Below are 22181 nucleotides of genomic sequence, written 5' to 3' on the forward strand. Positions count from 1 at the left end.
GCTCACTAAACGACTCCCAGCCAGCAGAAGGGCAGCTGTTCCCATGGGGCCAACACAGCCCTGGTCTGCAGCCCAATCTGCAGCCCTGAGAAGCCTAGGGTTCCAAATCAGGAATCAGCTCCCTGCAGCGTTTCAGGCTGGTTCGTGGCAATGCAAAACCAAGGGGGTTTGCAATGGCCTGAAAAAGACTCTTTGCACCAGCTTGGCAAGGCTCAGCCAAGAACCTTCCAGGTGTTTTAGCCAGCAGAGCAGAAATCCACCCGCCCGTCCCGCCAAAGCACCCTGCTCCCACCTCACACAGTGCTGCCACTGTGCTAACTACCTGCCCTGCCTCTGACCCAGCCCGTGACCTTCCTGCACAGTGCTCGCTTGGACAAGGGCCCCAATGCAAGGCATGCTCGGTAAGAGGGTTTGCCTGCTGCCGTAGTTCCCGTGGCGCTTTTTGTGCATCACATGTGGTGGTAGCCAGACGAGATTAGCCAGGAATCATCGTGCAAATCCATCCTGAGATTAACAAGGCCCAGAAGATTAAGGTCTTGGGCGCTGGCCAGTTAGGAGCCAGGCCATCCTTTATTAGGGCTGGAAGGAAGGTCGGAGCGGGATGTGAAGACAGAGCTGGGAGCTGCCAAGACCCCTTGGGAACTTCCAGCCTGAGAGCAACACTCTGAGTGCTCCTGCGTCAGGAGGATTTTCAGGGACCCCTGCTGCGCCTGCCCGTCTTATCCAGACCAGACCTCCTTGGTGCCCCGCTTTTCCTGGGAACGGCATGGCTCCCAAGACGGTGCTGATAACGGGCTGCTCCTCCGGCATCGGCTTGGCCTTGGCTGTGAAAATGGCCCAGGACAAACAGAAGCGGTTCAAAGGTGAGCGCTTCCCACATGTGCCCAGGGTGTCGGGCACACAGGCGCGAATGCCCAGGTTGCCCCCGGGTGGAGCTGGTACGGCTGGGATCATGGGAGACCCACAACTCCCCTGCAGCTGGACGGGGCTGCGTATTCCCACCCCCACTCCCAGAACAGCAGAGTCCATCTCCTTTCCCCATGCCGCCAAGCCTTGAGTACTGCAGCAGGATGGGGAAAGAAGAGCTGACCAGCTCCCTCGCCTGTCCTGGGGTCTTTCCATGCCAGCATGCAGCCAGGCTGTGGGTGCATTTGGTACCCGGCCTATTGGACACAGCCGGGAAGGGATGGGGAACTAGGAACATTTTGCATGAGTGGTGGGGCACAGGAGAAGTCTTTACACATGAGATGGTAAAATAAATAATTTGCTCCAAAGGGAAAGAAATGGAGAGGGCAATGGGTCCTTCCCCTGCCCCTCTGTTCTGGGGCAGGGGCCCCAGCTTGGAACTCAAATGGGACAACACAAGGGAGTGGGAGTAGCTGCCTTCCTCCTACCTGCTCCCCTCCCAGGATGGTTTGGGCCCCTTAAATGTGATCCAGTAGTTAGGATCCCAGCGAGGGGTCATGGGGGAACCTGTGATCCAGTGGCCAGGATCCCAGCGAGGGAAGGGGGAGAATCTGACCCAGTGGCCTGGAACTGAGTTAGCATGACTGCCGTATTCCTTTAGGACATGGGAGGGGAGGCTAACCCCGAGTAGCTGGTACATCTCCCCATGTCGATGCTGACCCAAAGGCCTTTGCGGGAGAGAATGGCTGTCTGGCCTGCACCAGCCTTGGGCAAGAACATGCTTGGGGCAACGAGACACAAGCCAAGTCTGGAGCCCCCTCCCTCCATCTGGGCCCATGGTGCCAGAACACTTACTAGGAGCAGCATGGCCCTGATGGCACAGGAGGCCCTACATTGACACCCCACACCTCCTCTGAACCCCCATTCTAAGCCCCATTGAGAGCCCTGCAGCCTCTGGGGTGCATGGCCCTGGGATTTGCCTTCGCGGGCTGCTCTCCAGGACCCACCCCTGCTGCAGTGGGAATAGCAGGAGAAGCTCGTTGTGTATCGCGGCCCCCCCTCTACACCTGCTCTCCTCGCTCCCAGCCCTGCAGCATCACCGGGCCCTGTCCAGCTTCAGCAAACCCCAGTGCCTGCAGCCAGGCTGCTCTGTGTTACAGTCATTGCCACCATGAGGAACCTGGGCAAGAGAGGGTGCCTGGAAGCGGCCGCCGGAGTCACCCTCAACAAGACCCTGGAGATCAGGCAGTTGGACGTGTGCGATGAGCAATCCATCATCAGCTGCATCAACAGCATCCCCAACCGGCACATCGACATACTGAGTGAGGTCCCCTGCTTGCCTCTGCCCAAACTCCTGCTGCTGCCCCCTGCATGGGGCCCCCGCCACATTTCTTCCCCCTATCACCTGTGCTTATCTGCTCTTCCCATATATATCTGTGCTCTCCAATGCCCCTACAAGTCCTAACCTCCCCTACACAGGTCTACCTAAAAAAGGGAACAAAGAGGACCCAGGGAATTACAGACCAATCAGCCTAACTTTGATACCTGGAAAGATATTGGAACAAATTATTAAACAATCAGTTTGGGAGCTCCTAGAGCAGTGGTTTGCAACCTGTGGTCCACGGACCCCTGGGGATGTGCAGACTATGTCTAAGATTTCCAAAAGGATCCACACCTCCATTTGAAATTTTTTAGGGATCTGCAAATGAAAAAAGGTTGAAAACCCCTGCCTAGAGGATAATAGGTTTTTAAGCAATAGCCAGCATGGATTTGTCGAAAACAAATCATGCCAAACCAACCCAATTTCCTTCTTTGACAGGGTTACTGACCTAGTGGATAGGGAAGAAGCAGTAGATGTGAAATATCTTGATTTTAGTCAGGCTTTTGACACAGTTCCACGTGACATTCTCATACGCAAACTAGGGAAATGTGGTCTCGATGAAATTACTATAAAGTGGGTGCATAACTGGTTAAAAGATCATACTCAAAGAGTAGTTATCAATGATTTGCTGTGAAACTGGGAAGGTGTATCTAATGGAGTCTCACATGGTCAGTCCTGGGTTTGCTACTATATTCAGTATTTTCATTAATGACTTGGATAATGGAGCGGGGAGTAGGTTTATAAAATTTGCAGACACCACCAAGCTGGGAGGGCTTGCTAGCACTTTGGAGGGCAGGATTAGAATTCAAAGTGACTTTGATAAATTGGAGAACTGGTCTGAAATCAATAAGATGAAATTCAATTAAAATAAGTGCAAAGTACTACACTGAGGAAGGTAAAATCAAATGCACAGTGACACGATAGGGAATAACTGGCCAGGCGGGAGCTCTGCTGAAAGGCATCTGGGGTTCTAGCGGATCAGAAAGGGAACATGAGTCACCAGTGTGATGCAGCTGTGAAAATGGCTAATATGATCCCATTAACAGGAGTGTCACATGTGAGACAGGGTAGATAATTGTCCCACTCCAGTGAGGCCTCAGCGTCAGTACTGTGGCCAATTCTGGGCACCGCACTTCAGGAAATAAGTGGACAAATTGAAGAGAGTCCAGAGGAGAGTAACAAAAATGTCCGGAGGTTTAGAAAACCTGGCCTGTGAGGAAAGGTTAAAACCCTGGGCATGTTTAGTCTTGAGGAAAGACGACTGAGAGGGACCTGAGAACAGTCTGCACATATGTGAAGGGCTGTTAGAAAGATGGGGATCAATTGTTTTCCATGTCCACTGAAGGTAGGACAAGAAGTAACAGGTTTAATCTGCAACAAAGGAGATTTAGGTGAGATATTAGGAAAACATTTCTAACCATAAGGGTAGTTATGCTGTGGAACAGGCTTCCAAGGGAGGTTGAGGAACCCCCATTATTGGAGGTTTTTAAGAACAGTTTGGAGAAACACCTGTCAGGGATGGTCTAGGTTCACTTTGGTCCTGTCTCGGCACAGGGGGCTGGACTTGATGACTGCCCTTTCAGCCCTACATGTCTATGATTTATGATCTTCCCTTCTGCATATTCATTCTCCCTCTCACCCTTATATGCCATCCCCTATATATATATATGTCCTCTTCTGGGCCCCTGGACTTCTCTGCATGTCCTTTTCTCCCCTATAGATGTCTGCCATCCCCTATGCACATCTCTCCTTTCCCTGTGCCCGATGCATGTCTGCCCTCCCCACATCCGCTGCACATCGCACAGGACCGTGACCTTTAACTCCACTGCGGGGGAAAGATGCTAGCAGCCCTCTCAGCCCTCGAACTGGGTCAGAGGCTGCCGGCAGTTTGGCTGGCACTGAGTCACATCTTTAATCGCAGGAGCCCTTGACCCATTTGCTGCTCCCTGCTTGCACAGACTACACCGAGGCTGATCTGTGAAAGTTATGTAGGTCAGCGACACACGTGCCCGGGGCCCCTCTCCTGAGATTATGGAACAATGTGGAGTTGACACTCTGGGAGCAGGAGATTGGCTCTCCTGCTTCCCGAGAACCATGTTGAACGCGCCTTCCCACGCAGAGCCTCTTGGACGTCTCTCATGCTGCCCCACCAGGGCAGTGGCTCAGGCCCTCAGCAGGGCGAGGGAGTGGAGACGTCACAGGAGCCAGGGTCTAATGTGGAAGCAAGGGCAGCTCATCTCAGTCACACCCACCTGGCCCATTAACTGCAATGCCGCTGGCTCAGTCAGAGCTGGGCTGGGAGCCAGATTGGGCCCCATCCACCTTAGGTCACACAGGGATTCTCCAGCCCAAGGAGCAGGCCTAGCTGCACGCTCCAGACTGCGCTGCTTGCCAGACCCATGGGGAAACCAGTCTGCAATTATTCAGCACTGGGAAGGCAGGACTGGGCCATGGTAAAAGCCTGTGGCCCGTCCAGACTCACAAAGAGAAAGATCTCTAGGAATGCAACCAGAATGTTGCTAACTAAGGAAGGGGCCTAGGTTACCTGCCTGGCCTTGAGGGAGGGCCAGCTGGGTCAAGTCTGACTGAGTGGCATTGCATCCTGGCTTGCTGGGTCGCAAAGCTACTCCCTTCAATTTGGCCAGGACGGCCCTCCATCGTCTGGTCGGTGGCCATGGGAGTGGAGACCTGACTCCCCTCCTGTGTTGCACCCCTGCCCCAAGGAGCTTGTCAGTTGTTATGCGGGCCTGTAACCAGAGACTCACACCAACAGTGTGTCCAACTGTTGCAATCAGGAGTCTTACCACGTGTTTTCTTAAAGCCCCAGCTCCTGGATACACAGGATTTGATGACAGGTTTCAGAGTAGCAGCCATGTTAGTCTGTATTCGCAAAAAGAAAAGGAGGACTTGTGGCACCTTAGAGACTAACAAATTTATTTGAGCATAAGCTTTCGTGAGCTACAGCTCACTTCATCGGATGAGATGAGAGTCTTGGCTTTCAAAGTAAGGTCCCAACCCTCGTGGCCACTGAGCACAGCATGAAAATACAATCCCAAAAGGCTCAAAAACCCTGAAGGCCAAGAGGAAGAACCCAGAATTGATTTTTATTTTTAAAAACCCTCATGATTTCGGGGGGCCTTATTTGTGATATTGTGCACTTGGGTTGGCAAAGCTGCACCAACGCACCTGAAAGCAGGTGCCAGGCAATGAAATCCTAAGCTAAACCAAAATAACCCACTGAAACCAAGATCAGTGCAAGCCTCTGTGCAGACACGGCCTGAGACTACACAGGTCAAGCCCGTGCAAACCATGCTCGTTCAATACAAGAGGGCTCCTTGCTGACGCTACACTGCTTGTCCATATCTTGCAGTTAACAACGCCGGGGTGGGGATGATTGGCCCCATCGAATGCCAGACCATCGAGGAGATGAAGGGTGTGATGGAGACCAACTTCTTCGGTGTGGTGAGGATGATCAAAGAGGTGCTGCCCGATATGAAGAGGAGGCGGAGTGGGCATATTGTGGTGATCAGCAGTGTCATGGGCCTGCAAGGTAGGTGGGGGCCAGGAGAACATCCCTCTACGTCTATGCAAAGCTGGTTCTGAGCCGGTGTTGCCTCCCCCCAGCTGCAAACCTTGGGCAGGTGTGGAATTTGCACACCTCCCCCCCCGAGTGTGGCCCTGTTGGCCTGACTGCAGCTGCCCCCCACAAAATACAGACTTCAAACTACACCTGTGTCTTCAGCTCTAATGGTAGCAACTTTATGGTTTTAGTACTGGAGGTTTCCGGTTCAATTCCTGGTGTCATCCAAGATGGCAGCCAACAAATAAGGATGGCAGTTTCTGGCTTTGGATAAGTATGTGTCCGTTTATCACTAAAAAGGACCTGGTTTTTCCAGCTGTACTGTGGAGTTTTAATCTTCTATTTGATACATACAGTTGTAAAGCGTTAGTGTTGTTAAAGTTTTTGGAGCAGAGATCCAGTCTCCCTGCACTTATGCCTCCTGTCTCACCATACACAGGGCGAGACTCACTAGCCTAAGTGCCACTTATGAGTCAGTTTTGTGCTAGTTAATGTTTTTACTCATAGCCCCAAATCCTGGAGTCAGGTGATTAGGTGAAAATCTCATAGACTGTGGTAGGTGCTGTACAAATACAGAGCAGAAAGAGAGTCCCTGCCCCGAGGAACTTACAATTTAAATTAATCACTTTTAATAGTCTCATCTGCCCCAAACTAGCGTTAAATTAATCCACCACATTAGGTGGTAGAACCACAAAAAGGGATTTTTCTGAGAAGGCTGAGGGCTTGATGACGATGGGGTGGAAAGAAGTTTCTGTGGGTGACAGGCTCTGTTCCAGTTGAGTTGATCAATTAATACTGCTGAGATTTCAGTGTAGCATTAACGCAGGATGGGTGGCCTAGCATCTTGGACAGGCATCTTTCTGGTTATTATTTAAATCAACATAAATACGTCCATCGAATCAGTCATTTTCAGGGTGGGGAACAGTTAGACCTGACATGGGAAGCTGGACGGATCAGGGATCCAAGCCCTTTGAGAGTGACCGGCTCCTCGTACACAGGGAAAGGTGGAAGGAGGAATTCTGGGGAAGGAAATGGCCCATGGAGAGAGGCTGCATTAAATGAAAAGGTCAGTCTCTAGGTTCCATCTCCCACTTGGCCCCCCCCAGAAGATGGAAGGTGTTTGGGACCTGGTGCCAAACAGACAGCAAGCTCTTTGGTGAGGAGGTGGGGCCCACTCATGCCTCCGGAGGGAGAGCACCTGGTGGCCGGGTCCCACGCAGGGACGTCACAGATGCCACAGTCGGAACTCCTGGCCCGTCACCCAGCAACCCCAGCACACCTGCTGAAGCCAGGGCTCAGCTCAGTGACATCAAAGGGATGAGAGGCGCAGCCTCCCCTCAGCCTGTGGTTTGTGAGGATTTGACTAACTCTCTCCGCTCCGAGGGGGCAGACCAGGGGGAAAAGGTTTTTTGTGGGCTGTAGCCTTCACATTCTCCGTCACCTAGTGCTGAGGCCGGCAGGCTAACATGCCCAGGGCAGAGGTCACAAGAAGGCAGCTACTGCCAAGCCGCGAGAGCAGGCCAGAAGTCAGGCCCTTACACATCTCGGGCCAGAGCCTCAGCTGATGTACGCGGGCACCGACAACCACGTCGATTTGCACCAGCTGGGGACCTGGCTGCTTTAGCTTTGGCTTGTAGAGAAAGTGGATTTTGTTTACATGATAGTAACAGGGACAGCCACCTGCTGAATGCCCCCTCAAGACCTCGGGTGTCTCTGTTGCACCCTGCCTCAGTTTCCCCTCCTGGAGTCCTCCATAACTCCCAAAAGGCGTCTCGCTGTTCCATAATCTCTCTCCTTAGAGTCTGCTTTTATTGGCATAAAGCTCAAAATAAACACACACAAAACAGCTCCCCCCCCCCTTATAAATTGGATGTGGCCCCTTCTCCCTGAGGTGCTGTCTCAAAACTCCCCTGGTGTTTCAGGGTCCCTGCTACAGGAGCCTTTGTCATGCTCTGAAACCTCTCTACAGCTTCCTCTGCCTTTGGCTTCAAGGCCCAAACTCCTTTCCCGCCCCCACCCCGGTCTCAGAGAGGAGCCACCTGCTCACTGCTGCTCTGCTATAGCTTCCTTCCTGTCTCTTCACCCTCTCCGGCTCTTTATACAGACCAGCTGCCTCGCTCAGGCCCGGGCAGGAGGCTGTTATTGAGGCACAGGTGGGCTGGACTTGGTTCCACTTACAGGGCCCAGTCCACCTGTGACTGATCTGCAGCAGCCCCCCATGACCTGGCGGGTAAGGCCCAGGGCTGGGAATCAGGGCTCCCCCTGGATTCTGTTCCTAGGCCTGCGACCGAGCGGCTGGGTGACCTTGGGCCAGTCACGGCCTCGCTCTGTGCCTCAGTTTCCCCTCCCATCTTTTGTCTGTCTCTAGCAACCTTTTTGGAGCAGGGATTATCTCTTACTAGCTGTATGTACAACACAGAGCATGAGGGAGCCTTGATCTCAGTCATGGTGTCCACAAGTCCCTAGAACACCAATAAATTAATAATAGTGAAAACGTAGGTCCCTGGGAGATTTCAAGGTTGTAGGCGTTGCTATCCTGTATCAGACTCTAAAATCCATCTGGCCCAGTAGCACATCCCCACCAATGATCAGTGACAGCTGCTTCAGGTGAAGGGTGCAAAATCCCCCAATTATGCCCAGGTCTGGAATAAGACCAGAGCATAGTGATGGGGCACAGCTGTTTATACAGGGGGAGGCAGGCGGCCTCTTGGCCTGGAGCAGGGTAACCCCGCTCAGTACCGCTGTCATGTGACCGGAGCCAGAATTCACTGACTCCAGTAGCCCCTGTTACAGACCCCCTGTGAGTTTCCATGCGCCCGTTGCCACGGCAAGTCCATTTCTGCTTTAATTTGCAGCTTTCCATGTGTTACTTGCTCTGCTGAGCTAGCTGATTGTGGGGTTGGCTTGTTTTGGTTGGGTTTTTTTCAGCTGTGGTGAGGCACTTTGTGGGTTTACAGTAAAGTCTGGGGGATAAAAATAACCATCCCTTACAAAGTACAAGTGTTAGGAAGCACTTCCTTATCAGCCTGATGCAAATCTAATTACAGAGGAGAATTATGCAGAGTCCTGTGACCTCTCTCTTCTTGGGACTTTACACACTGAATAAAGTCCAGTAAGGGCTTCTACTGGCTACACAAAAAGCTACACACACAAAAAAGACTCCTGACCAGCAGTGCCAATTCAGACATTTCTTGGGGGGGAGGAGGGCAGAATTCTGGTCTACCGGCTGGGGCCCTGTTCCGGTCCCCTCCTCCCTCCCCCGTCAGGGACCTGCGTCTCTCTCAGTCAGGGAGTCTCCCCTCTCTCTGACCCACCCAGTGCATGAGCCAGTGCTACCAGCAGTCGCATTCCCAGCAGATTTCCCTGCGCCCCGCAGTACAGGGACAGGCTCCCTACGTGCCAGGTTACAGCACCCTTTGACCCATCCCTCACTCTGTCCGTACAGAACAGCGGTGTTGTGACCACGCAGCCAGAGCGATGATCCAGACTGCTCCAGCAGCAGCCAGACTGATTTAGTACGGGGCCACTGCTTAAAAGCGGTCGGGTCATGGCCCTCCCCTGGCTCCAGGGCCTATGGAACTTTGAGCAAGTGCAAAAGCCTTGGAGGGGGGGGTCAGGGGGTGTTTTCTTGCCCCCACCCCCACCCCACTCCACTCCCCAGCTACCTCCTGCACCACTGATCCTGACCTTTTGATTGGTAATGATGTAGTGAAATCGCTAGTGTGCGGGTGTCACCACTACACCCAGATGGAGGGATTCAGATCTGTTCGCTGTGTGCCATAGGCCCCATACTGCCAGGAGGTAATGGAGAGTGCCCTTTAGCTCAGATGAGTGGGGAACTAAGGTTTCCGGAGCAGGATGGCATCAGTTCTGGCCTCGCTGCTGTGACGTTCTGACTGGCCACGCTGTGCGGCGTAGTGACCGATGTGGAGGCTCTGCATAAGAGCGGAGACAGATTGATAGATAGCCTCAGATTAAATATCGTGACAGTTCCCTGGCCTTTCTCAGCGTCGGGTCAGATTTATCCCGCTTTCACAGGCTGGGAAGCTGGGGCACAGAGCTGCCGACCTTTTCATTCCCAGGGCTGCACTGCAATTCAGGAGCAGAACCCAGGTTTCCCTAGTCCCACTCTCATGCTCGCAACCACCAGACCACATAAGCTCCAGCACTTGGCTCCATGGACCGGAGTTGCAAGGCAATGAAAACGTCGGTGCTTGTTAGAGCAGGCTAATCAGGGCATTGCAGGCTGGTAATTAGCAGCTCCCAAGTTGCCCCTGAGGAGCTGAGAGTGCTGTATCCGCGCCGCACCCCAGCGGGTTCTGCCACCTGGGTCTAACTCACAAATCAACAAGCCTGCTCTGTGCTGGGCATGCAGTCAGATCCCTGGCAGTCTGCAATTCAAAGCCACTACCCTGCTTTGCATGACCAGCCAATGGATCATCCCCGATGGCTTCCTGTCAATAGCTACCCCTCGATTACCTGGTGGACACCGTATCCCCTCAACCCCTGCCCACAACCAGCTCACCACGTCAGATCCAACGTACAAGAGACTCCTTTGTGGGCTCACGTAACTGACACACGCTCGCTGTGGTTCAGCTCTGTTCTCACGCCTCTCACCACTCTCTTGCCTCTGTCTTCCAGGCATTATGTTCAATGACATCTACACAGCCTCCAAGTTTGCCGTGGAAGGATTCTGCGAAAGCCTCGTCATACAGGCGCTGAAGTTCAACATCTTGTGAGTTACGGGAATCAGCTTTATTATGTTACAGACACAGCCAGGGTTCCAAATTATCTGTGCTGTTTCATTTCTCTGTTCTGAGGGTATTAGCTTAAAATACCACACAGGTGTGGGGAGCCATCCCTGGGGTGGAGATGGCACAGGCTCGGCAGAAGCAGACAGCTGGGATTAGCCTCCATAATCATTAATTCCTTTAAACAGAAAACTGACCCTGGAATATCCCCTGGGAATACAGTTCTGGGACTAACCGCAGACAACACGGTACCACCTTCCAATAGGAAATGGATCCCCTTTGGGGAATACACCCTTAGCATTCATTTGGCAAGCAACAGGGCTCTTATGCAGAGGTCTAAAGTCCTGTCTTGTGGGACATTCTTGACAAGTGCTCACAACCCACAGCCAGCTTGCAGCTACCACCCCTCTTTGCTCCATACTGTGAGTAAGAAATAATGACATTTTCATGCCAGCAAGCTAGGCGAGGCAGCCGCCATCCAGCCAGAACCAAGCCCCAGGAATGCACGTTGGCCTATTCATTATTTTATCTTAAATCTACAAGTCCTTGAGATATTCTGAGTCCCCCATAGCTCAGTGTGTGAAATAACCCCTGGGCATTCGCAGGGGGACCTTGCTGTCCAAACTTCCGTGTATGCTTTTCTCACCGGAGTATACTGAGGCCTTTGTTCTGTGATTGTGCTGAGATTCTTTGTCTGCACAGGTCAGGTTGGCTAGGGTGAGTTTTCCCCGGAGGCGACTGCTGCTTGGCCCTTAAAACACTGGCCAGTCCCCAGGAAGGTGTCATTTGGGAGCTAGCTAATTTCTAGAGTTCATCAGAGGCCACCATAGGGCATGCTGGGTTGGGATTCTTAGGAGAATCAAGTCCCAACCCCCTTGCCTTAGCCTAGTTTCCATCCTAGTATAATCTGCCTCTGGCCTGTCTTGCAGGCTGGGAGTCCCCAAGGGAAGGCAGGCCAGGAGCGGGCACAAGGAAGAGGAAGGGCAGCAGAGTGGCCTGGGAGCGAAAGGCTGACCCCTCTATGCCTCATGCAGAGGTGAGGGGTAGCTTGGGGCATAGGAGGGAACTAGTGCTCAGCTGGTAGGAGCTGGGGAGACTATTCTAGTCCCAGCTTTGCGCCTATCAGAGCTCCTGCAGCATGACCTGAGGGAGCAGAGAACCGGTGAGACATGAGCCCCAGAACGCAATCGTGGGATCGGTCTGGATTCCAAAGGCCAAGAGCGTGGCCAGCTTTGCCGTAGCTAGTTCTGCAGTGACGTTGCCCAGGAGACTGTGTTGTGGCGATTCTCCCGGCCTGTTTTGACATCCTAACATCCGGTCAGAGCAAGACGAGGTGTCACGAGGCAACGTCACTGCGGGAAGGAGCAACGTCAGCGCACGAAGCTGGGACATCGCCGCATAGGGTTGTGTTGTTCCCCCTCGTTAACACAGCATCACTGGGCACGGTTCCATGCCGATGCGGTGTCATGATGTCAGCGGGCATGGTTACCTAGGAGACATTAACACAGGCTGGTCTGGCATCCAGGGATGACACGGTAGGAGGTGCCCAGGCAGAACTATGCCTTAACACTGGGAGGTCAGACTAGAGGATCACAGTGGACTCTTCTGGTCTTAAAATCTACAGACCCACTGCATTGTGAACAGGGCTGTTATGCTTGCCTGTGTTTCCAGCGTCAGCCTGATAGAGCCTGGCCCCGTGGTGACAGAGTTTGAGACGAAGGTCTATGAAGATGCAGAGAATGCAGATTACTCCACGACAGACCCTGAGACGGCAGACATGTTCACTAACCTCTACCTGAAGAACTCCAAGGCGATTTTCTCCAGCCTGGGGCAGACTCCCAGTGACATAGCAGAGGTAAAAGGACTCGTGGGTGTGCCCCCAAACACAGAGAGGGTTGCCCTCTATCCTTGTTCATACGTGCCATATGCATCACCCACCCAGCAGCAGGCATAGAATAATAGAATCACAGGACTGGAAGGGACCACGAGAGGTCATCTAGTCCAGTCGTCTGCACTCATGGCAGGACTAAGTATGATATTCTAGACCATCCCTGACAGGTGTCTAACCTGCTCTTAAAAATCCCCAATGATGGAGATTCCACAACCTCCCTGGGCAATTTGTTCCAGTGCTTCACTGCCCTGACAAGTAGGAAGTTTTTCCTAATGTCCAAACCTAAACCTCCCTTGCTGTAATTTAAGCCCATTGCTGCTTGTCCTGTCTTCAGAGGTTAAGAAGAACAATTCTTCTCGCTCCCCCTTGCAACAACCTTTTATGTACTTGAAAGCTGTTCTCATGTCCCCTCTCGGTCTTCTCTTCTCCAGACTAATGCTCCTGGCCACACGCTAACACAGCAGAAACATGTTCTCGTGGGCACACCCTTTCACAAGCGCACATGACACAACCCCAAGATCTGGAACGCCCCAAACAAGGCGTCTGATCTCCACCCCACTCTCCGTGGTAAAGCACGCCTTGCTGGCGGACCTCACGGTATCCCTTTAGAAGGGAGGGTCCCCCTATGGAGCACATCAGTCCCTAGTGGGCTGTGGAGAGATCTCAGCAGGAGGGCTAATAGCTGGTATGTTAATTGCCAGCAATGCCATTACCTCCTCCATGATCTCTGCGTTCCCTCCCTGCAGACAGAGCGTGCCAGGAGACAGCCCGAGCTCCTGTCCCAGCAGTATGGTGAGATGCTAAGTCTTAACGTTGACACCAGGCAGCAGTGCACCATAGCTGCAATCCATTCTGGGCAGGCAAGAAAATCCGTTGCCTTATTGGCCAGGTGACAAGTGTGAGCTAAGGAGGGCTCCCTCCGCCTGCTTGGTCACTTGGAATAAGGAGGCGGTCACTGTCACATGTCCTGGAGCACCAGTGCCCCCTTAGAATGGATTCCAGGGGCCACAGTTCACCTGGCAGCTGATGATGGAAACCATGTATCTGGTGTTTGTTATTACTACTTCAAGCCAGGGGGTGCAGCAGCACCCCTAGTTCCAGCACCACTCCTGGCAGGCAAATTAGCGGGACTCCATTCCTCACGCCCACCTGGCATGAGCTCTGGCTATATATCTGGATTCTGCTGCCCAACAGCTGACAGGCACCAGTTGCTCTAGTTACTTCTTGATTCTAAACCCAATGACTGAAAGCTGCAAATCCACTCTTCTCCCCTCTAGGCCAAGCTTCCCCAGAACCTCCTCACGAATCCCACTAAGTGGCAATGCTAAATGGAGGCTATCTGGCCTCCTTTCCTTTTACTCAAAGAATGTCATGTCCCGTTAGCTCATATTTCCTCCCTCTGTTTATATCTTCCGGCTCATTCGCAAATTAATTAATCCCTCCCCCTCAACATTCACAAAATAATCCTCCCTAATCCCCACTTTATCCTGCCCCAAAGCCTCTTAGCATCTCTAAGCTGTCAGGAGACCATTTAGATTGGCTCTCCCCCTCCACTGATCCCAGCGGGGCCCCCCTGGGTTTGTTTGGAAGGCACAAAGCGGGTCTCTGAGTCCCTGCTACCAACGTTCAAAGTCCAGTGGGTCTTTCCGGCCCTGGTCTGCACTTGGTCACACGGCCCTCCATGGCATCACCATGGGAGTAAGGGAGATTTAGGTGAGATATTAGGAAAATCTTTCTAACCCTCAGGGTAGTTAAGCTCTGGAACAGGCCTCCAAGGAACGTTGTGGAATCCATGCCACTGGAAGTTTTTAAGAACAAGTTAGAAAAATACCTGTCAGAGAGGGCCTAGATTTACTTGGTCCTGCCTCAGCACTAAGGGCTGGACCTGCTGGTCTCTTGAGGTCCCTTCCAGCCTGACATTTCTAGGGTTCTGTGTGACTCACCCCAGGTGCAGCAGCAGTCCAGGGAGGAAGAAGAAAAGGAGTTCTTGTGGCACCTTAGAGACTAACCAATTTATTTGAGCATGAGCTTTCGTGAGCTACAGCTCACTTCATCGGATGCATACCGTGGAAACTGCAGTAGACATTATATACACACAGAGACCATGAAACAATACCCCCTCCCACCCCACTGTCCTGCTGGTAATAGCTTATCTAAAGTGATCATCAAGTTGGGCCATTTCCAGCACAAATCCAGGTTTTCTCACCCTCTGCCCCCACACACACAAACTCACTCTCCTGCTGGTAATAGCCCATCCAAAGTGACCACTCTCTTCACAATGTGTATGATAATCAAGGTGGGCCATTTCCTGCACAAATCCAGGTTCTCTCACCCCCTCACCCCCCTCCAAAAACCACACACACAAACTCAATCTCCTGCTGGTAATAGCTTATCCAAAGTGACCACTCTCCCTAGGTCCAGGGAGGGGGGCTTAGGAAGAGATTTAGTCTCCACAAGATGAGATTCATGGGTTTGAGGATCTGTGTTGTGGGGTGGAACCCAGGATTTTGCCCCAGTCTGAACCCTGGGATGTCTCCCTTCGCCCACTCTCTTGCTCACTGGTGGATGTGTGTCACGCACTGAGTAGATGAATGGTACTGCCTCCTACCCCATGATTCACAAATCCTTAGACAATACTTCCTCCCCCGCCCTGTGGGGAGATGATGCATAGGAAACGGGGGGGTTCCCCCTGTCAGATGAGATTGCTGCTCCATCAAGTCAGGTATACTGTAAACACCTATTGCTTGTCTAGTGGTTAAAGTGTAGGAGTGGGTTCTAGGTCTCCTGAGTTCTGTTCCCAGCTCTGTCACTGACCCTCTGGTGGCCTGGGGAGAATCGCTTCCCTTCCCTGAGCCTCAGTTTCCCCCCAGCACAATGGGGACTGTAACATATTGGACACGTTTGGGTACTGGACATAGAGGCAGCTCACGAACCCAGGAGATTCAGTCAGAGACCTTTCTTGTGTCCTCTCTGAGATCCCACCACCTGCGGCACAACCAGAGTCCCAGGGCGACACCGCTACCGTATCCCTTAAAAGCACAGCGCGCTGCAGGACTATGGGTCCTGACCTACCTCCCAGGGCATGGTGAGGCTGATGTTCACAGGGAGCTCTGGGATGGAGCTGCAAAGCACGGTGCTGGTAAAGTATTATGTTACTCTTGGCTTAGCAAAGGGCGGCACAGCACTCACGTGGGGCTGTCTCGGTTCCCTTGCAGCACACGCTGCAGGTGATCAGTGCCGCCAAGCCACCCTTCCGCCACCAGACCAACGCCTTCTACACGCCCATGACAGCCCTGAAACACGCCGACCCCACTGGAGCCCTGATGGCTGACACCTTCTACAAGATGGTCTTCAAGTACGACATGCTCTTGCACATCAGCCTGAAGGCCATCAAGGTGATCCGATGGCAGGCCCAGAAGATGAGGCAGGGGGTGAAGATGCTCAGCTTCAGATAGGCCCTGGGAACCAGGGTGAAGGGGTGGAGAGTGGGCTCAGGTGCAGTAGGGCTGGAAAAAGGCTGGAGATGCTTGATGATCAAGGGGTTCAGTGGACATGTGTCTCTCGGAGATGGACCGAGACCTTCCGGCCCATTGAACCATACACTAACCCAATATGGCTTCATTTTATAGGGTGCCCTTTGCACAAGCTGTACCCAAAATAGTAGGGAGAAGGAGAAATGAAGAGGCATGGGTTATTGTGGGGGGGGTAAGAGGTTGTAGCTGACAGCTAGAGGCACCCAGGGGAGAAGGCTTTTGATGCAACAGGGATGAGCTTCTGTGGGAGGGACAGGTGCTAGGAAAACAGAGGTAGGAGGGGAGCGAAGAGGGGCCAGGGTCTTGATTCTCCTCAGAGCCCACTGAGCTAATAGGACCCGCTCCTGAAGGTACATGTGCAATCAGAGTCAGTAAGCAAGGCAGGGCCGAGTGATGGCCTTTGCTTGCTTGTTACCAGCCTTAGCTGGATTTGAACCTGTGATCTAGGGGCACAAGATTTTCCTTCTCCAACTAACAGCCCTTGGAACAAACTCATACTCCCCCAAGTACTGTAATTTTAAATAGCAGCAAATAGTAAGAGGGGCTGCTGCTTTAAAGGCAGGAGGGAAGTGCCTTTATTCTTGCAGCTGGATGTGATATAAAGCCAACAGCTGCCATGCAAACTAGAGTCCTACTTGCCCACATCCAGTCCCCATCCCACTGCTGTCCACCAGCCAGCCCATGAGCACCAACAGATGTGCCAAACCGAGAGCGTGACACTCAGTCGTAATACTTGGCTTTTTGGGCCAGGTGCATAAGCAGAAGGTGCATGATGTTAAAAGAATCATAGGGAGCTTGAGTGAACGATGCCCAATACCAGTGTAGCTGTAGGACTGCAGAAGCCCTTGCTCTGTCTCCCATCTCCAGCCTGATCTAAGTTACACAAACTTCCAGAGATGCCTTTCGGGAAAACTTAACAAGACTTGGTATAACCTCTTTGGAAGTCTTCCAGAAGGACTCCTCCAGTATGCATAAGAACGGCCAGACTGGGTCAATCAAAGGTCCACCTAGCCCAGTATCCTGTCTTCTGACAGTGGCCAATGCCAGGTGCCCCAGAGGGAATGAACAGAACAGAAAATCATCAAGTGATCCATCCCCTGTCACCCATTTCCAGCTTCTGGCAAACAGAGGCTAGGGACACCATCCCTGCCCATCCTGGCTAATAGCCATTGGTGGACCTGTCCTCCATGAACTTATCTAGTTCTTTTTTGAACCCTGTTATAGTCTTGGCCTTCACAATATCCTCTGGCAAGGAGTTCCTCAGGTTGAGTGTGCGTTGTGTGAAAAAAATACTTCCTTTTGTTTGTTTTAAACCTGCTGCGTCAATTAGTGGTTCATGTTCATTAGTGGACCAAACTCACGGCCCTGTAACAAAACCCATTGAAGTCAATGAGAGTCTTTCGCTTTACTTCAATGGTTTATTTTAATGCCAGGTCTGGAATGGGCATAACCTCTCTTGAAACACAGCAGACCTGCCCACAGATGGTTATTATTTGGTGTGGCTAGTTGCAATCCCTTCCTGCCCTAAAGTTTCCTTCCTGTATGTAAGGTGACCATGTCACTAGTAATCTCAACAGCGCAAGCGCCATTGAGCTCTGAGTCCATGACATTCAGTGCCACATCCAAGTGTGAAACGTTGCAGTCAGGGAGACACCATGCAAGGGATGCTGTGTCTGAGTGCATGTCATTCTTCACCCTTGCAAAGTTTTGTTGTTTGGCATGCTACCCACAATGGAAGAGAAGAGCCCAAAAAGTGGAGGATGAACTATGGAATAAAACACCTTCAGGTTTTACATCTTGTGTGGAAAAGTTCAGAGTGGAAAATGTAATGATCATGTATACATGTCTGAATACATCTGGATGATGAGTCTCTGTTTGCACACCAGATATCTTGGTGATAGATAGATAGATAGATAGATAGATAGATAGATAGATAGATCATGAGAGAGAAAAGAGAGACAATGAGATACTGTGCTCAGAACTATGGAACTGACTGTTCTGACTCTGTGGAGGACATAATCACTACTGAGAGGATCTTTCCCAGGGTGGAGCCTGTTCTTGTGACTAAGGCACCAGACTAGGTCTCGAGAGGAGGGTTCACTTCCCAGCTCTGGTGCAGACTTCCTGTATGAACTAGGGCAAGTCTCTTAATTTCTCTATGCTTCAGTTTCCCCCTCTGTAAAAAGGGTATAAAATCTTTCATTTCTTTGTCTTGTCTATTCAGATTGCAAGCTTTTGGGTGCAGGGACTGTCTCATACTATGTTAGCGGGGCTTTTGGGAACGACTGGAATATAAAATATTAATTATACCAATTCCAAAGGTTTAGAGGTTCAGATATTTATCTACATCTTGTTCAAATGTATCCAAGGAGGTAAAATTCCAGGCAGAAATATTCTCGAACAGTTTTCCTTGCTGTGTTTCAGCATTTCTGACCCAAGGTAAACTAGGAAGCACCAAAGGGCTGGATTTTTTCCCCTCTGGATGAAATATTTACCTGAACTTTGCTGAACTACAGAGAAGTTTCCAGGATTGTGCTTCAGGCGGATTTTTATCTCCATGCTAAAACCCAAGAGCTCAAATCTACCTAAACTCAATTTATAGGAGCACAGATCCCACTGTAGTCCACACCCTCCTTAGTGCATTGTACTAGTGCTCAGTTCCTGGCTCATGTAATGTTAAGCCCCCGTTACATTTTTAGGACATTGTCAATGCCAGCTATTGGTCATTGGCATTGCACAGAATCCCCTGGCAGTGACTGGTGTGTGCACCTGCAGTGACATCCAGTGGTCAGTGCTAGTAATTGCAGCAGTGTATTCTGTCTGGTGCCTTACATATGGGACAGAGAGGCCCAGCTGTGAGGGACTGCAGAGTCTTGGGCTGGCTTGTGGGGACATGAGAGAGGCTGGGAATGGTTGGAAGGGAGAGGGAATGAGCAGGTGAAGAAGACCCTTAGAGCGGCTGAAGCATCAAGACTGAGGAGTGGGAAAAGGCACAGGAGAGGGCTGTCATGCCAGGACTGAGAGGTAACATTGTAAAGGGCAGGGGTGGTTATGTTCATAGCACACACACAGAGATGTTAGATAAAAACATAAATGCTGTTGCTGGAAGGTTGTAATGTAACGCTACTTGAATTCTTTGAATTCAGAACAATAACACACAAGGACCCATAAACAGAAAGAGAGAAAACAGGCTACTCCCTAAGGCAGCAAGGCATACCGCACTGCACTTTGCTTTAATCTGGCTCTTTCCAGACTGACTCTGATCACACACTCTGTTGCTGAGCCCCCACCCTAGCCTGCAATTGCAAACTGGACCAGGACCTCCCTGCACCCTTACTCAGCCCTTTTCTCCCCCGCGCTCTTAAAGTGATAGCTTACAATTCAAACACAGTCCTCAGTACACCACAGGAGTGAGTGGGGATCCAAGGGCCCTGGATCAACTAGGGTAGGAAGAGTAGAGGCAGCTGGCTGGGTGAGACCTGCTTGCTCTGGACACAGTCTGCGTGTATAGGAGGAAAATGAGCAGAAAGCAATGGGAGGGAGGAATGATGAGGCCAAAAGAAGCTAAGTGGCCTTGTGTCTTTTTAATTTAGACACTAATAATAGTCTGAAGGAGTCACCGGGGTATGTGGGGTCCATATAATGTCACTTACTGTGACATACAACATGCAAGAGTGAGTTACAGTCACACACTGTTGCACAGCGAACCCAGTGAGCACCATAAACTGTTTAAAGGGATGCTACCCAGTTCCTATACACTACAAAGGGGTCACGAGTGAAGGATGGAGCTGGTGGGTGGGGAAGGAATCAGAAGCCAAATGTGGCAAGGCAGAGTGGGATCCTCCAGTTACTCAGAGTAAAGTGTCCCTGTGTTTCACCCATGTGTGTGTGAGTGTAAAGAACAGGGACACTGAAAGGCTGATACTGAAAAAATTCCCTGGGCTGCAGAGGTTTTCAGAGGCCCAGTGCAAAATATGAAACAAGGGTGCAAAACATTGAGGGACAGTTGCGGGGCTTGGAGAGTGAGCCAACCCCACAATCACAGCTCCAGGCCCACAGGTCTGGCCCCAGCTCCCTGCTCCAGGTGTTATAACCTGGCACCTGAGGTCCCAGTGCCACTCAGGTTTGGGGCCCCTCTCAAACAGGGGTCCCAGGGCAAGCTGTCTCTTTTGCCCACCCCTTCTGGGCAGTCCTGGCCCTTCAGATGTTACATATCTGTTCTGTCTCACCAAACCCTACACTCAGAGTAAGCTGCTTAGCCAGGATGATCTTTACAGAATGGTAGCCACGCATCCCAGTAATTTGAAGCTCACCCTTCTTTATAAGCCCAGTTTCTAACACCAACCACAACTTCTCATAATTGAATCTGATCTTCTGAAAGGTTGTATGTTTTATCTCACAGAAGGGTCCATTTTTGCTGGGAAGTTTGGTTAAAAAAAATCAGACTTTTCTAAAGTGACAGTGCTTTGAAAACTTGGCTGTAGTTTGCTTTTTCAACATTTTTCCAATGCACTTTCTGTTCTGGTTCTCAGTCCAGGTTGGTTGGTCTGGGGACTCCACATTGACCTGCTGAGGACAAATGACTTTGGGCGGAGGCACTAATGGGGGATTTAAGAACATATAAAGAATAGTTTTTAAGTGCATAAAGAGCATCATCTATACATGTAAATGTTAGACTATAGGAGTGCAAGTCAGGAACCCTAGTCCCTACAATTCTCAGCCCAGAGAGCGGGAGTCAGGTCTGGAGGTTAGCCCAAGTGGAACAGGACTCCTGGGTTCTATCCCTAGCTAGGTGGAGTGCAGTCTTGTGGTTACAGCAGTGGGGAGTAGGCATCAGAACTCCTGGGCTCTACTCCCTGAGTTGGGATGCCCCTGTAGCTGTTCTGTCCCTCACCTGTAAGATGGGGAGTTTTGTTATTTATATTTTGCAATAGCACCTAGAGGCCTCGTTGTGGTAGGTGCTGTACATCATAAGAGAAAGTCACAGCATTTAAGAGCTTAGTTAGGCAAAGGGTTTGAAGAGGAAACAGGTGAAGTGGTTCAGAAGATCACATGGCAGGTTAATGGCAGTCCTAGGAAGAGAACCCAGTCCTTGCCAAGGCACAGTTTAGTGGCCTGTCCACTGGGCAGAGCTGCGGCTCAACATTAGCCTGTTGCACAGGGGTGCTGCAATGTCTGAGTCATTTGTAGCTGTAACAGGCTCTCAGAGCTTTGAGTGCCAAGTGCTGGGAAGAGTGGGAGTGCTCAGGGAAGGGGTATGTCTGCCTGGCCTTGGGGAAGAGCAGCTCAAGCTCATTCTGGCAGAATCAAGTGATGGGCTGTGACCAGAGAGAGGGTTTCACTTCCCACTCCCAGACAGAAATATCTCGAGTGACAGCCCTTATTAAAATCTGGAGTGATATTTTTAACCAGCACCGGGTGAAAAAGTACAGAGGCTTCCTTTGAAAGTGCACCCACTGTGACTTCGAGCTGGGAAGGGCTGAGCAGCTGTTCTGATGGTGGAGGGGGGTCTGGCCCCCCTGCCACTGCAGCTGCTTCCTGAACTTGTGCCACCATGGGCTTCCTAGGGGCCAACTTTGAAATGAATCCAGTCAGGTGGCAGCCCAGCTCCCAGCAAATAGGTGCATCCCATTAGCACCTCACTGGGCATTCATTCCCTCCTGCCTTCCCTACTGCAAATCCCTCGGTCCCCAGCTACCTGCCGCCTTCCCATGCACACAGCAGGGGTGGGTCATCGCCACCCTCACACAAGTGACCTTTAGGGACCTAGCCCTCGGCGCCACAGATGCGGCTCCCACTGAAGCCAGCAAAAGTTGCCCCATTATCAAAGGCAAAACTCCCACTAACTTCAGCATGGGCAGGGTTTAATCTCCACAGACTCACCCCATCTGACCTGCCGGCTCACTCTGCAGAGGGGAGATCCAGGCTCTGCTGAAACTGTGTGAGCAACTCCTGTGAGGTGACAGGGACCGTGGCTCCCAGTGACCCGGGCAGGGGTTTGGGACCACCCAGTGCTTCTGAGGGATGCTCAGCACCACGCACCACGTGCCCCTTGTGGCCTGGATTTTGAAAGTGCTGAGCTCTTAACAGCTCCCATTGGCTCCTGTGGGCCATGTGGGTGGTCAGCACACTCTCACAG

At 51.6% G+C, this 22181-nt stretch overlaps 1 protein-coding gene across 1 annotated transcript; it reads left to right on the forward strand.

Moving 5' to 3' along the window:
• Positions 1-766: 766 nt before the first annotated feature.
• On the forward strand, positions 767-16151 carry LOC311513609 (retinol dehydrogenase 8-like; the record flags this gene model as incomplete). Its single annotated transcript, XM_084615552.1, has 6 exons — positions 767-863; positions 2067-2228; positions 5658-5837; positions 10509-10602; positions 12290-12473; positions 15725-16151. The coding sequence occupies 6 exons, from the start codon at positions 767-769 to the stop codon at positions 15962-15964; spliced, it is 957 nt and encodes a 318-aa protein (XP_084471678.1). The 3' UTR covers positions 15965-16151.
• Positions 16152-22181: the final 6030 nt, after the last annotated feature.

The sequence above is a fragment of the Lepidochelys olivacea genome (assembly GCF_965140295.1).
Source record: "Lepidochelys olivacea isolate rLepOli2 genome assembly, chromosome: 27".
Lineage (NCBI taxonomy): Eukaryota > Metazoa > Chordata > Testudines > Cheloniidae > Lepidochelys > Lepidochelys olivacea.